This window comes from Octopus sinensis, unplaced genomic scaffold, assembly GCF_006345805.1.
Source record: "Octopus sinensis unplaced genomic scaffold, ASM634580v1 Contig19039, whole genome shotgun sequence".
Lineage (NCBI taxonomy): Eukaryota > Metazoa > Mollusca > Cephalopoda > Octopoda > Octopodidae > Octopus > Octopus sinensis.
The window spans coordinates 52,190-68,161 of NW_021836173.1; the positions used below are offsets into that span (position 1 = coordinate 52,190).

At 38.0% G+C, this 15,972-nt stretch overlaps 1 protein-coding gene across 1 annotated transcript; it reads right to left on the bottom strand.

Moving 5' to 3' along the window:
• Positions 1–1,435: 1,435 nt before the first annotated feature.
• Positions 1,436–14,590, bottom strand: LOC115231987 (alpha-mannosidase 2x-like). The gene is made up of 6 exons (XM_029801860.2): positions 14,453–14,590; positions 13,912–13,979; positions 5,926–6,973; positions 3,785–4,117; positions 2,518–3,380; positions 1,436–2,234 (listed from the first exon to the last, which is right to left on the bottom strand). The coding sequence occupies exons 1-5, from the start codon at positions 14,552–14,554 to the stop codon at positions 3,228–3,230; spliced, it is 1,704 nt and encodes a 567-aa protein (XP_029657720.1). The 5' UTR covers positions 14,555–14,590; the 3' UTR covers positions 1,436–2,234; positions 2,518–3,227.
• Positions 14,591–15,972: the final 1,382 nt, after the last annotated feature.

Genomic DNA, 15,972 nt, shown 5'->3' on the forward strand with positions numbered 1-15,972 from the left:
CAATTGTTAATAATATTTTACAAAAAATTTCATGGTGTGTTGTTGTTTTGGGTTCATCCTATCTTTGTTGATTCTGTAAATTCGGGTTATGGCCACCAGGTGGTAACAATACAGACAGATATATGAATGTATGGAATTACAAACAGAACAGAAGACAATATCTGGAATTATTTTTCTCTTCTCAACAAGAAAAAAGGAACAACAAAATCTTTATGAAAAAGAAATATTTGAAAATTTAATACAGATGATTTTAAAAATGCATATATGTCTATATACATATATACATATTTATATACACACACACATAAATAATGTAAGATATTTACAATCTAAGAGGTCAGTTCAAGGTGATCCTGTTAATGATTACATCATAGAGCACCTGTCATTCCCTCTGCCCAAATTAAGCCAAAATAGGTGTAGGTAAGTAGGTGTGTGTGTACCTGTGAGCATGTCTTAGCTGATTCAGTGAAATACAACACTAGAACAATCAATGGAGTCATGACTATAACTACATAAAATGTTCTTCAGACAAAGAAAACATTATTAGCTGTAGTCCTGGCTCCACTGAGTGATATTTGGTCTGTAGCAAGACACTAAGAAATTGGAAGTCATTCAATACGTTTCTGTGTATATATATATATATATATATATATATATGCATTTCAATTCTAGAGTGAATGGTATGTGCTTTGGCTCTCAAGAAATGTAAATTGCTTCATCTGTTATAGTTTTATACATAATATCTGTGTGTATATACAGGTGTATGTATGTGCACACACACACACACACACACACACAGGCATGGCTATATGATTAAGAAATTTTATTTGCAACCACATGATTTTCGGATTCAATACCCCTGTGCAGCATGTTGGGCCAGCATCTTCTACTATAGCTTTGTGAGAGAAATTGATAGATGGAATCTCTCTCTCTCTCTCTCTGTGTTTTTGTTTTAGTAATGTTTTTGCTTGAAAGACAAAAGCAGTGACATTATGCTGACAACTGCCAGTCAAGAAATCCTCCTTCAAAGACAAGCAGAATAAAAATCACTAACTTGAAAAAAGAGTCAGCAAGAGGAAGAGCAGCAGAGTGGAACGCTTCAATAAAAAGCGTTTGTCTAACCTATACTAAAGGGGGGGGGACCAAACATTAAATCTGCGAACAAATGTATATATATGTTTGTTGAGTGTAGTTATATGTATGTATATGTGTATACAAATACATGTACTTGTGTGAGTCGCACACAAATATACATGTGTGTACATATATAAACAGATAGATACTCATACAGGTAAATACATATATACAAATATATCTGTTTACATAATATATATATAGACGTACATGCACATATATACATTCATCCATACATATATACACATACATACATATTTATATATTATACGCATGCACACACACATTCATACACAAGAGAAATTTTTTTATTTTATTACCAATCACATAGAACTGCATTAAACACTAGCAGTATGAAGCATGTGGCATCATATACACCTCTGATTACATGCACAGATACATACACGTGAAAATATTCAAATTCAAATATATGGTTTAAAAAAAAACCAAGTAAACATTTGTGACAATCAAAGAAAATTCTCTTTTAGCCACCACCACCACCGCCACCACCACCACCACCACCACAACCACCACCACCACCACCACCACCACCATAGAATCTCAAACTTTGACCTTCACAATCATCACATACGCAACAGCAGCAGCAGCAATAAATAACAGTAACACAATTGTCTTCATTTGTTTTTTAAATCTAAGTGAAATATGACTTATTTGGTGGTCGTGGCAGGCTTTGATTCAAAGTTGAAGTCTCTTTTTTAAAACTAGGATTGTGATTTAAGGGAAATTTGGCTGCTATTTCAAGCAATAGAGCGTAATATCTAAAGACATACATTGTTTTGTCTCGTAGTGGTAGTGGTGGTCACTTTTTTTAAGACAAGTTGTGATTCAAGGGCAATTTGACTTCTATTTCTAACAAGCCAAAATGTAGCGTTGGGGAAGTATGTCCCCCTCCCACTCCCGTTGACTTATATAGTGTTGAAAGGTGGTGGTGGTGGTGACCAATTGAAAGGGACAGGTGAAGTGTTCTCAGTTTGTGGTTGGGTGATTGAGTGGATGGAGGGTGATGGAGGTGTGGAGCAAGAAGGAAACAAATGCATGGAGAAAGGGAGGGAGTAACAGGTTACTTTATGCTCCACCACCTCAGCCAGTCATCATTACCACCATCATTGTTAACATCAGTAATCCCTTATTCTCATCATCATCATCATCATCATCACCTGTATGAGCAAGCATAGGTGTACATTTTTCATCCTACTGTACCATCAACTGTTGTCATCAGAAACATCATCATCACTACCATCCAGCATCCTTAATACTCTATCCCCATCACCCCCACCCCATTATCAATCACCCATCATCACCATCTTTTATCCTTAATACTGTTATCATCACAATCAACAACATTATTCTCACCTTCCCAACCACCACCACCACCATCAACAATGATAGTTAGTAGTAGTAGTTTTAGTTGTTGTTGTTGCTGTAATGGCTTTAGCCCAATGTCAGCTTTGATTGAGCATATCTATTCATGATTAAAGGTTATGGTCATCCCATTTATTAGTTTCCGGCTATAACCATCCCATTTATTCATTTTCTAGGCACTATGTCCTGTGGACTGCATTATCCAATTTGTCTTTCACTTTTTTGCTGCTATTTCTAGCATGTCGGGTGATCACATAGAGGCTCTCTTGTCACCAGGTGGCACTGGGAGGGATGGACACAGTGACAGCAGTGGTTGTGGTCATAGTGGTGGTGGTGGTTGCAGAGCCAGTAGCAGTCTAAACCTCCACCACTACTGCCACCATTATTTAAACTACTTCAACAATGATGGTCAGACAGTCAGTCATTCTAGTTATTGCTTAAACCCTAAGGTCCAACCTATTCAAAGGTATTCCAGTCATGACCATCCCATTTTTTAAAATTCTAGGCATATTGTTTTTATCTTTTAGTTTACGGATGGTACAGTGTAATATTTACAGGAGAAACAGGGAATTTCACTGTTATTTCTAGTAAGATGAGCAACCACATGGTCATTCCAGAATAACAGTTCTGTTGTTGATTCCATTCAGTAAGTGGATCAATTCCTTTGGCCAGAGAATCAGTGTGTCAGTGCAGTGAATCGATTGATCAGCTTAATATGGTGTGATCTTGAAGGCACTTATGTCATTTGGTTTGATGAAGAGGTGAGACTGAGAGAGAGAGGAGTTACTCTCATACAGCAAAGACAGAGATGTGCTGCGAATGTCCTTCAGTTTTATATCTTTGAATAAAGAGTTCAAGTCCACCTAGTAACAAAAAAAAAAGAAACAAATTAACTAATTAGATAATTTCATTTAAAGACAGTTAAAAAAAAAGTAAAAAAATCATTCAATTAAAAACGATGAGGGATATGCAAGTGAAAATTAACAAAATAATTTTTTTTTTACTTTCAGAGAGGGTAGGGCAGTAGCCATGTGTGTGTGTCTGTGAGCACCTGAGTGTGTGTTTTCTTCCTTTTTCCCCTGGGTGAGAGATAAAAGAAAGTTACTCTTGATCCAAAGACTGGATTTGAGGGAGAGCTAACTGATATTTCTAACAGATCAAGTAACGATACAGAGGCTCCGTTGTCTCTGTGTTGTTATAGTAACAGTGTTAGTAGGATGGTGGTGGTAGTGACAGGTGTTGCAAAAGGTAGCTATAAGATTCTTACCTTTCCATTTCCAATTGTGCAACTGAGTCCCAGGTTGGGGAAATCACAGTCAAATGAGAAGCGGTGCAAGATGAGTGCAGCACTGTTCTGTGGCACAAATTTTAGGCTGGGGTCATCATCCTTGTTCTGCAAAGTGCGTAGGTTCAACAGATGCACATCACATGTCAGACCACTGCTACTGCCATCAAGGGTAGAAGAGAAGGAAGGTAACAGCTGAAGATCAATATTACTACTGTCGGGATTCCTTGGTGACACATACAGTGGGTGGATGAGGTGCAATGAAGTGAGATGGGCCAGCAATGAGAGAGGTTTTACTTGGTTCTTCATTTCAAGCTGCAAAAAATATATTTGGGGGAGATAGTTGATATAGTTTGTTAGAGCTTTATAATTTCAAAGAAAAATTTTAACAATAATTAAAAAGGAATCTGATTTAACAAGTTACTATACTTTCAAAAGCTCTACTCCACTACTAATTAGGACATGTAAGTTGTGCCAAATTAACATCAACATAGAAGAATGTAATATTATAGAGATTTTAAACTCTTCATGACACATCATTTAACTCCCCCGCCCCCTAGTCATGCAATCCCAAAAATGGCAATGCACCGAAGTGAATAAAAAAAAAAGATTAACAATTCTCTTGTAATATTCTCTAATATTTAGGCTTAAAAACCAAACAAAAAAATGCAATTCTATGCACAAATTACTGTGGTTGAGAAGAATTGTACATAATGCATAAGAGGGAAGACAGTGCTGGCATAGGTAAGTAATGTCTATGGAAAATTTCAGTCATGCCAAAACTGTTGAGCAGTCCAAGTGATGGAATTTGTGAAAGGAAGAGACCATGGGAAGAAATGGTGAAAGCTTGGAGGAATGGGGAGACAAAAATGGACAGAAAACTGAGGATGGTGATGGTAATGGTAGTAGTGGTAGGATGAATAATAGAAACATTTGGGGGTCTGTTTTACACCCATTGTAATGTGGCTCTATTATAGACCATTTTGATAATGAATAAACAGCAACCTTATTATCATGGCTGATGACTTTAATGGATATGTTAGGCTACACATAGATACCTACTCATGCACACATGGAAGCTATAGATATAGTAAAAGGAATGAAGGCTCAGTGTTTTGTAGCACAAATGACCAAGACATTTGCAACGTTATCTTCCAGAAAAAAACCCAGTCACATGACCATCTGCTGCTCATGTGAACATGTATGCCAAAAAAATTACACACTCACTAGGAAACAGGACGGCCAGCTAATTATGAAAGCTAAGTTTTTCACGGGTGAAGAATGTAGCATTCAACATAGTTTGATGATTAGTAACTTGAAAAACAAGAATTACACAGACTCAGAGATGAGACAATCTGGAGAAAGGTGTGGAAACTGAAAGATCTCTATAAAACACTGATTCAAAGAGATTTCAGATGAGGAATATGTTGAGAAGGAAAAATGACCTAAGACAAAGAGTATAAATATAGAAGACAGCCTGCTGCAGCAAAGTTTCAACCAAACATGATGATATGATGGGGGAATGGTACAAGAGACAGACCCATCAAAGCTATATGACTGATAAGATGAGAGTAGGGAAGAACATCAAGAAACTAGATGAAAAGCTAGACAACATAAAGCAAAGAAAGAAGCAGAAAATAAGAGGTTTGTCAATGTACTATGATGAGAGGGGTAAAGTGTTTTAAATTGCAAAGCAGTGTGTCAGTATGTGAATCAATACATCATTCAGGAAAAGTATATCTAGAGTGACAATAGTACACTCTCCATTACCATGCTGAGAAGAAATTCTTGGAAATGCTGCTATGAAAAGTTGATGAATATAGAGAAAGTGTGGGAAACAGAAGCCTTCTCTATATAAAGCCAACAGAAGGATGAGTTAAGAAGATGACACCTGTAGAGTCAAAGTGATTGAAAAACATTAAAGGAGGGAAGGCAGGTGGCCTGTCAAGGATAGTCAATGAAGTGGTGAAAATCAAAGTAGGGATAGTGCTAGTCACTTGTGTAGTCAGTCATGTAGTACAAAGAGGTGATATGCCCTCATTCACTCACTCATTCATTTGTCAAAATATTCAGACTCAACACAAAATTATTCACAGAAAGAAATTAATATTAAATATACTCACAAGAGGGGAAATCTTTCTTATTTCAAGAAGAAGCCGGAATTTGTTAGGGGTCTGTTTGTTATCAAGCACACCCTGGCCCAGACCTCGGCTATCATCTTGGTTGAGGCGACGGTCCAACATCACTTCCATCTCACCAGGCTTCAGATAGGCAGCTCCAAGTGACTGACCAGACAAGATGTTTAATCGTTTCTGAGAATTCTCCACAAACATAGCAGTTGGCATGGGATAGTAGTTGGCCTGCAAAGGCAACTTGCTGTATGTTTTACGCCGGTGCATCTGGAAACCATTTAGGTCAGTGTGGAAAGAGTTGTCCTCACTCTTAATATCACTACACACCCTCATGGCCATCTCAAAGTTCAGCTTGTCTCTAATGTCCACTATATTGTAGATGTCCAGTGACAAACTGTCTGCACCTGGTGAATTATATAACCTCACAACATGCTCTACATTTTCCACAAAGACACTCACTTCAGACACAACAGTGCCTTGAATGACATGAATGAATGGGTCGACAATTGTTACTTCTCGACCTTCACCATCTGGCAGGAATAGATAAGCACCACTCTTTTCAGAAGATTTTCGAGTGCCATATGTTACAAATTTGATGCTGACTGGGTGTGTAATACCCTCTGCTTTAAATGTGATGTTTTGTAACAGCCCTGTTGCCTGGCTGAAGCCAGCCTTCATGTAATAGTTCTCAAGACTGAACGGCTTTGATGGGGACTTCTTTATTGTGAACACTGAACTGGAATGTTCCATGTTCATGTTTGAGTTGTAAAATGTTATCTCCGATGGCACAGCTTTTTTTGTGGACAGTTTGTGTGTTTTCTCGATTGTGTATTGGCAAATGCCCAATGCTTGGATGGCCATCACAAATGACACCTTGTAGACGTCTGTGGAGACAGAATCCCGGTCAGTCCAGAACAAGTCAATCTGTGAAGGAATGATCTTTCCCCTAGGATCTCTGACAATAACAAATGGGGAGTCAACATAGACACTCACCACAGTATCTCGCTTATGCGCCAATGAGTTGTAAAATATAACAGACCTAGAAAATTACAATAAAATATAATTAAATCAATAAGAGTGTTGTAGTTTGCTTGAAGCATTGTAGAAGAAGGGAAAGTGCAAAGGCCGATCCTCAGAAGGAAACAGTGTAGGAAATGTTCAGTCACACCAGATATAACTGGACATTTCCCAGACTGTTTCCTTCTGAGGATGGACTTTTGTGCCTTAAATATCAAGGATTTTATAAAACTTTTGGCATTGTTAGAAGCTTAATTTTTTCTTTCCTTTTCCTTCTTCCATAATTAAATTATTGTAATCATAATATATAAAGAAAGAAAAACAAAGCAAAACATGGTCTATCCCTGGGGTAGACAGAGCTGTGTAGTGAAAATATATCGTAACAATTATATTACTGAACTAATGAGAATTGTTTCTAATTTAGGTGATAAGGCCAGCAATTTGGGGAAAAGGGTGTTTGTCAATTCCAATTAATCCAGTAAAATGACTAGTTTTTCACTTTATTGACTGAAAAGGAATGAAACATAAAGTTGACTAATGCAGAATTTGAACTCAAAATGTAAGAAGCCAGAACAAATAGAGCAAGAAAGTTTGTCCAGTGCTTATAACAGTTCTGCCAATCTACTGCTTTAACAACAACAACGGTTTCAAATTTTGGCACATGGTTAGCAATTTTGGGGGAGGGGTTAAGTTGATTATATCAACTACAGCTTATTTTAACTTCAAAAGGATGAAAGACAAAGGTGATTTTGGAGGCATTTGAACTCAGAACATAAAGAGAGACAAAATGCCACAAAGCATTTTTCCTGGTGTGCTAACAATTCTGCCAGTTCACCACCTTAGATATTGATTTCAAATTTTGGCACAAGGTCTGAAATTTTGGGGAAGGGGTTAAGTCAATTACACCACTTCCAGTGTTTAACTGGTACTAATTTTACTGGCCCGAAGGGATGAAAGGCAAAGTCGACTGTAGTAGAATTTGAACTCAGAACGTAAAGTTGGATGAAATGATGCTAAGCATTTTGCCCAGAGTGCTAACGATTCTGCCAGAAGAAAAAATCCTTTCTACTCTAGGCACAAGACCTGAAATTTGTGGAGGGGAGGGTACTAGTTGATTACATTGACCCCAGTGTTTACTGGTACTTAATTTACTGAGACCAAAAGGATGAAAAGCAAAATTGACCTAGGCGGAATTTGAACTTAGGATGTAAAGGTGGACGAAATGCTACTAAGCATTTTGCTCACTGTGGTAAGGATTCTGCCAATAATTCTAACAAAGGCAACAGCAACAAGGAAGGAATCAGTCAATCCCACTTACATGCTACTTTGTACATGGAATTGATGCAAAGAAATCCATCAGAACCATGCCAGCAAAGGAAAATGGATAATGATTATGATGATGATAGTAATGGTTCCTAAAATAGGCACATTCACACATTCTTGGGGAATAGGAGAGAGGGAACCAACAATATCCAACAATTTTGGTTACATAGACCTCTATATAACCAAATATAAAAGAGTGAACTACAGTGGGCTATGATGATGTAATGAAAGCCATAGGAAAAAAAAATTTAATTCTATATTACCACCTGAGTTAGGTAATCTTAAGTACTTATCTTATATATTGTTATTAATGTTTACCAGAAAAAAAATCAGCGTTCATTGAATAAAAACTGAAAATATTGTTGTTGAGAGAGAGAGAGAGAGAGAATGAGAGAGTGTGTGCATCTGTAGATAGAGAGAGACAGTGAGAGAAAGAGAGAGGCAGCATTCATCAATAAAGGGAAAAGGGTTTTGTTGAGAGAGAAGGCAAGAGGCACTGTTTGACTCCCTCTCTCATTGTTATCACCATTTTGTCTCTTCTCTTTTTTACTCTTACTTACATTGCTACTTCCTTATTGCATGATTTTGGACAAACTTACAAACAAGCTTATTATTATAATAATTATAATAAATTATTTACACATGAAAACTTTTAAAAATTAGGTTTTGTATAGTTGCACCAGGATGAGTTCAGACCAGTCAGTATCAAAAGACTTATAAGCAGAAGCCAAACAAGCAAATGGTATAAGGAGTTATGTACCTTGCTTAAGGAGGCATTAAATGAGACAAATGTTGTTAGAGGAGTTCTCCTCCTAACATCCATTTGCACTTTCATGGAAAACACCAGTGAAGCTCAAAGATCAACTTTAAATTTGTATTTTGTTTCATTTAAGATATGTGAATATTTTCAATATATTTTATATAGAAATTACAATTGTGTGTCAAGAAAGCTTCCCAACCACCTAGTTCCTAGTTCAGTCCCACTGCATGGCACATTGGAAAGTGTCTTTGTGAGTGGATTTATTAGATGGAAACTGAAAGAAGCCTGTTGTATATAAGGTCCTGGGATGGTAGAAAGATAGGATATATCCTATGCAGCACTCAACCTGAATTTTAGGCTATCTACACTGTCAGATTTCAGACTAATATCAAAATTCTTCAGGTGTAGAAAATCTAGGCTTCACAAAGGTAAAACCGTTGTATGGATTTTGTGAAGAGTTAGAGTGGCATTTCTTCAGACCTACGACAAAAGTACGCACTTACATTGTGCATCTGCCAGGCTGTGTGTTTTGCTTACATCAGGAGAAAACAAAAAAGTAAACAGAATAAAGATAAAAATGTAAACTGACTGTGAAAAATGGACAGGACAAGAACATTGTTAATACCAAAGTAAGTAAAAATATGGTTAGGGGATGAATAAGTAGTAAAAGAGGAAGAGGACAAAAAAATGAGGTAGAAGTGGAAGAAGTGGGAGGAGAAAGAAGAGAAGAAAGCGAAAGTGAATAGTTGAAAGGAAGAAGAGGAGTGATGTGGATTGTGATGCCAGAATTACCAGAATCAAATTATAATGGAAAAGTGAAAAGTAATTTTGGTGTAGAATCATAAATATAGAGTGATAAAATAAAGAAAATAACAAATAAAAAAAAGGAAGGCTAATTGTAAAACAATATCAACAAAGACAGCAAGAATAATGAGAAGAAAATAATGATAGCAATACTACTACTACTATTATTAATAGTAATAAAGATAATTACGTTTATTTGCTTTGCAAGATTTTTGATGTGAAATCGTGTGTTGAAACAGATATTATTGTATTTAGGAATGGTCATTTTGCCAGTTTAGCCAATAAAAACACACGCACTATATATTTGGTGTTACTTTGCTTCAGCATTGCAGGAGAAATATCTAGCCAAAGATAAGCCCCTGTACCTGGCTTTTGTTGACATGGAGAAAGCCTTCGACAGGGTCCCCCAATCCCTTATCTGGTGGTCAATGAGAAAACTAGGGATAGATGAATGGTTAGTGAGAGCTGTGCAAGCCATGTACAGGGACGCTGCTAGTAAGGTGAGGGTTGGCAATGAGTACAGTGAAGAATTCCGGGTAGAGATAGGGGTCCACCAAGGTTCAGTCCTCAGCTCCCTCCTATTTATCATAGTCCTCCAGGCAATAACAGAGGAATTCAAGACAGGATGCCCCTGGGAGCTCCTCTACGCTGATAACCTTGCTCTAATTGCTGAGTCACTATCAGAACTGGAGGAGAAGTTTCAGGTGTGGAAGCAAGGATTAGAATCGAAGGGCCTTAGAGTCAACCTAGCTAAAACCAAAGTCCTAATAAGTAGGAACGTAGACAAATCACAAACGCCTTCAGGTAGATGGCCCTGCTCGATCTGTAGAAAAGGCGTAGGTAGAAACTCTATAAGATGCACCAAGTGTAAGCTATGGACACATAAGGGGTGCAGCAACGTCAAGGGAAGGCTAACTAGGAAAATAGTTTTTGTATGTGGCAGATGCTCAGGAGCAATAAACACTGAAAATGCGCAGAGACCAACTTCCGCCACATTCCAGGGAGAAAAACTAGAAATAGTTGATAGCTTCCGTTACCTAGGTGACCAAGTCAGTAGCGGGGGCGGGTGTGTTAAAAGCGTAACTGCTAGAGTAAGAATAGCCTGGGAAAAGTTCAGAGAGCTCTTACTTCTGCTGGTGACAAAAGGCAGACTGTATGACGCATGTGTGCGAACAGCCATGCTACATGGCAGTGAAACATGGGCCATGACAGCTGAGGATATGCGTAAGCTTGCAAGAAATGAAGCCAGTATGCTCCGATGGATGTGTAATGTCAGTGTTCATACTCGACAGAGTGTAAGTACCTTGAGAGAGAAGTTGGACCTAAGAAGCATCAGTTGTGGTGTGCAAGAGAGACGTTTGCGCTGGTATGGTCATGTGGCGAGAATGGATGAAGATAGTTGTGTGAAAAAGTTCCACACCCTAGCGGTTGAGGGAACCTGTGAAAGAGGTAGACCCAGGAAAACCTGGGATGTGGTGGTGAAGCACGACCTTCGAACTTTAGGTCTCACTGAGGAAATGACCAGAGACTGAGACCTATGGAAGTATGCTGTGCGTGAGAAGACCTGGCAGGACAAGTGAGACCATAACCCATGGCCTCTACCTGGGATGTAGCCAGCCCACTTATGCATACCTTTCCTTCTAGGGACACAAAACTCTACTTGTGAAGACCTGTTGAGGCAAGTGAGAATCAGACTCGAAATCGATCAACATCAATGGAAATTGCAGCTGTGATACCAGTGCTAGCAGCACGTAAGGGAACCATCCGAACGTGGCCATTGCCAGTGCCGCCCTGACGAGCCTCCATGCCGGTGGCATGTAAAAAGCACCATCCAATCATGGCCGTTGCCAGCCTCACATGGCCCCCGTGCCAGTGGCACGTAAAAAGCACCATCCGGTCATGGCCATTGCCAGCCTCGCCTGGCCCCTGTGCTGGTGGCACGTAAAAAGCACCCACTACACTCATGGAGTGGTTGGCGTTAGGATGGGCATCCAGCCGTAGAAACATTGCCAGATCAGACTGGGCCTGGTAGTAGAATCACTACTGTTGCTCCCATCGGAACACAAGGTAAAATCTATAATGAACTCCTGCACTACACTTGACAAAACAGTAAAGAACGACTTACACCTTATAATATATTTTTCGCCTTTTCAAGAACATGGATTCTATTGAATGTATATAGCATGGACTCTATTGAATGTATGAAACAATTATGAACTATTCCATTATAATCTTTATTATAAAAAATTCTTTTTGATAAGGTTCGTTACTTCAAGAACCGAAACATGTAAAAATTAAAATTTATCTAATATAGTGGCATTTTCAAACTTCTTTTTTACAAATATATACCCACTCGTATACGATCTAATCTTATTATAAATATATATATATATATATATAATATATATATATATATATATATATATATAATATATATATATATATATACACACACACAAAGATATTTGCAGCAATAAGTTTCACCCTACCAAATTGGTAACTTGGGCTGAGTTGCTTGCACCCATAGTTACATTGAAATATTCTAGTCTGTCCTTATGAGGCTGTCATTCAAAGTAAATATTGTTTTCCTAGCTGCTACAATTGGTTTGGTGTCCTTAAATAAAGAGGTGTTCCTGATGGCAAAGATTATAGCCTCACTGAGAAGTACAAGTTTAATAGATGAGTAGTACAAGTTGATATCTATCTGTATGAATTTTTTTGTATTTTGTAAAGTAAATTCTTAAACCAGTCAATAACATCAGTTGTGTCTGACCAAAGATCTAGTTTAATAAGGTTCCTCAATGTAGGGAGTATCATATCTATAACGGTTTTGTGATTGCAAATATGTCAATTTTCATTCGGAACTTTTGTGTGAGCTTACATTAAAAGCTGAGCTCGAACAAAAACAACTACAACTGACCATTAAAGATGTGTTGAAGTCTTCTTATTTGGATTATATAAATATATATAGGAAATGACCAGAGACCGAGACCTTTGGAAGTATGCTGTGCGTGAGAAGACCCAGCAGGACAAGTGAGGCCATAACCCATGGCCTCTACCTGGGATGTAGTCAGTCCACCTGTGCATACCTTCCTTCTTGGGACACAAAACTCTGCTTGTGAAGACCTGTTGAGGCAAGTGAAATTCGAAATCGCTCAACATCAATGGAATTTGTAGTTGTGATACCAGTGCTGGTGGCACGTAAGAGAGCCATCCAAACGTGGCTGTAGCCAGCGCCGCATTGACTGGCCTCCATGCCGGTGGCATGTGACAAACACCATCCGATTGTGGCCATTGCCAGCCTCGCCTGGCCTCCGTGCCGGTGGCACATAAAAAGCACCATCCAAGCGTGGCCGTTCGCCAGCCTCATCTGGCACCTGTGTCGGTGGCACATAAAATCACTCACTACACTCCCGGAGTGGTTGGCATTAGGAAGGGCATCCAGCTGTAGAAACTCTGCCAGATCTGACTGGAGCCTGGTGCAGCCTCCTGGCTTCCCAGACCCCAGTTGAACCGTCCAACCCATGCTAGCATGGAAGGCAGACGTTAAATGATGATGATGATGTATGAATATATGCATATATGTTTGTGTCTTTGTGTTTGTCCCTCACTACTGCTTGGTATGCTTACACCCCTCTAACTTAGCAGTTCAACAAAAGATACTGATAGAACAAGTACTAGGCTAAATAAAAATTCTACTAAAATTCCTCAAGGTGGTGCCTCAGCATTCTAATCACTGAAACGTAAAAATTAAAAGACAATAACAATAAAAGGCAGTGTTTATTATAAGCAAGAGATACTTTTTTATCGAGATTTCATTGCTCATAATTACAGGTAAATATTATACAAGCATATATTATCACTAACAAGTATAGTGTATGTATGTAGTGTGTGTGTGTGGATACACATACCTATAACAATACAGGTTTCCACAGAGACACACAAATTCTACTCACAAAAGCATTTCAGACAACCAGAAACTATAATAGGAGACACTTGTCCAAAGTGTACACAGTCCTTACAGAGTACCTGCAATTATAATTTATAGAGGTGTATTACCAATTGTTACTTACTGAGGAGTATCACTTATTTTCAAAACAGAACGTTCTGGTATAGAAAAATGCTTCTCCCTTTTTTCATCCTGTATTAAAAAAAAAAAAAGAAATAGATTGTAATTTACTCTCAGCATTTACATTTGTGAGAATAGCAACCAAATCTTCCTCAAATCACACTTTAAAATGCATGACACAGAAGTATTTAAAACAACAATTTTCCTAAAATGATGCATCGAAAATTTTACTGTGTCGCAAGGGACAAAAACAAATTTCAAGCAAAGTCTCTTTTTGATATCAACCAATTTGACACAGCTCCCACTTCTCCTGAGATACAAACTTCCTGTTTTAAAGTGATCTGACCAAACATTTATTGAAGAATATCCCCCAATGAATACTTATAAAGGAGTAGCCTCAATTATTATTTACTGCATCAGACTCTCTATTTCCCATTCAGTATCCTGAATCAACAATCTTTTGTAATTACTTTCATGCCAGATTTCTTTTCAGTCATGGAAGTGCTTAGGAAGGAAAGAAAATCAAAAGCAGTCATTCAACTCACAACATTAAACATAGGTTTTTCTTTGGAGTAGCTGTATTTGCTTTTCTCTTTCATCATTAAAAATGTGATGGATTCTGTTGTCAGTCTCTTCATCTCCATCATAGCAGTCAGCAACCTGAAAAATTAAAAAGACAGATTCTCTTATTCCTTTATCCTTGTAATGGATCCAGGCTTTGAATTACAGTTATGATGGAGCACTTCCTTCAGGTAGTGTGTGTGCACCTATGTATATGTGTACACACATATACACACAAAATCTTCCCAGTAGGGGAGACTATGTAGTCACCTCTTCAGCAAGACACCTGTCCTGTCTCTCATACTTTCATAGTAATATAACCCACAGAGTTGAGAGGCCTTGTCTTGCAAATACTTTCTAGCCTAACTAGTGCAGGTGACACAGAAAAAGCAGCCAGTATACTATGTGAAGTGTAACATGCAACTGTAGAAACCTTGCCAAAACAAACATTAGACTTCAGTGCAGCCTTTTGGATCATCAGTTCCAGTCAAACCCATGACAGCATGGAAAAAGATATGTGAAACAATAACAATGACAACTAGACTAGATATCTTTATATATAAAAGTCAAGTTGTGTGTCTGTCTCCTACGATTTAGTTTCCTAACTACTCCCACATTTTGCGGTGCAGTTTAACCAAAAGCGGGTATCTTATAGTCGTGATTCATATCGAGCCCTTCTGGGTATTAGTACGCGTCTACGATGAGTCTACGATTTAAAAAAAAATTTACCATAATTTTTCCGTATTTTTAATGCATTTTCGCTCAGTTTATATAAGGGAAGTAACTCTCTAAAAATGTATTATTAAATCTCAGAATGTAAAAAGCTACAGTAACACCCCCCCCCCCTTTGTGGTTAGCCATATTGTGATGGCTATTATACTTTACATTTATACTCTAAATATGCTCATATAGTTATTCCCCTTACAAACCCGAGCAACGCCAGGCGATACTGCTAGTTATATATTTATATAAATATATATATATATATATCATCATCATATATATATATATATATATTGTTGACGATATATATATATATATATATATATATATATTCTAGCAAAAACTGTCTGATGAACGGCAACGAGAAACTCAGAGTAACAGATTTTGTTGAATTTTTTGCTGCTTAAAATAAAGTATATATATATATATATATATATATATCGATATATATATATATATATGTCGTTGATGAACGACAGAGACCTTCTCTTTGTGGCTGGTGATTTCAATGGACATGTTGGACAACGTGCAGGGGGCTTCCGCAATGAGGAGGGAACCGGACTGCTGGAGTTCTGCGATGCAAATGACCTTATGGTTTGCAATACCAACTTCAGGAAACCTGCCTGTCACCTAGTCACCTATCGTTCTAGCAGACACACCAGCCAAATTGACTATATCCTTGCCAGAAAAAGGGAAAGAGGGCTGCTTATAAATGCCAAAACCTTCCCAGGCGAAGAATGTACCACTCAACATAGATTAGTAGTTAGTGACTTCAGGAACG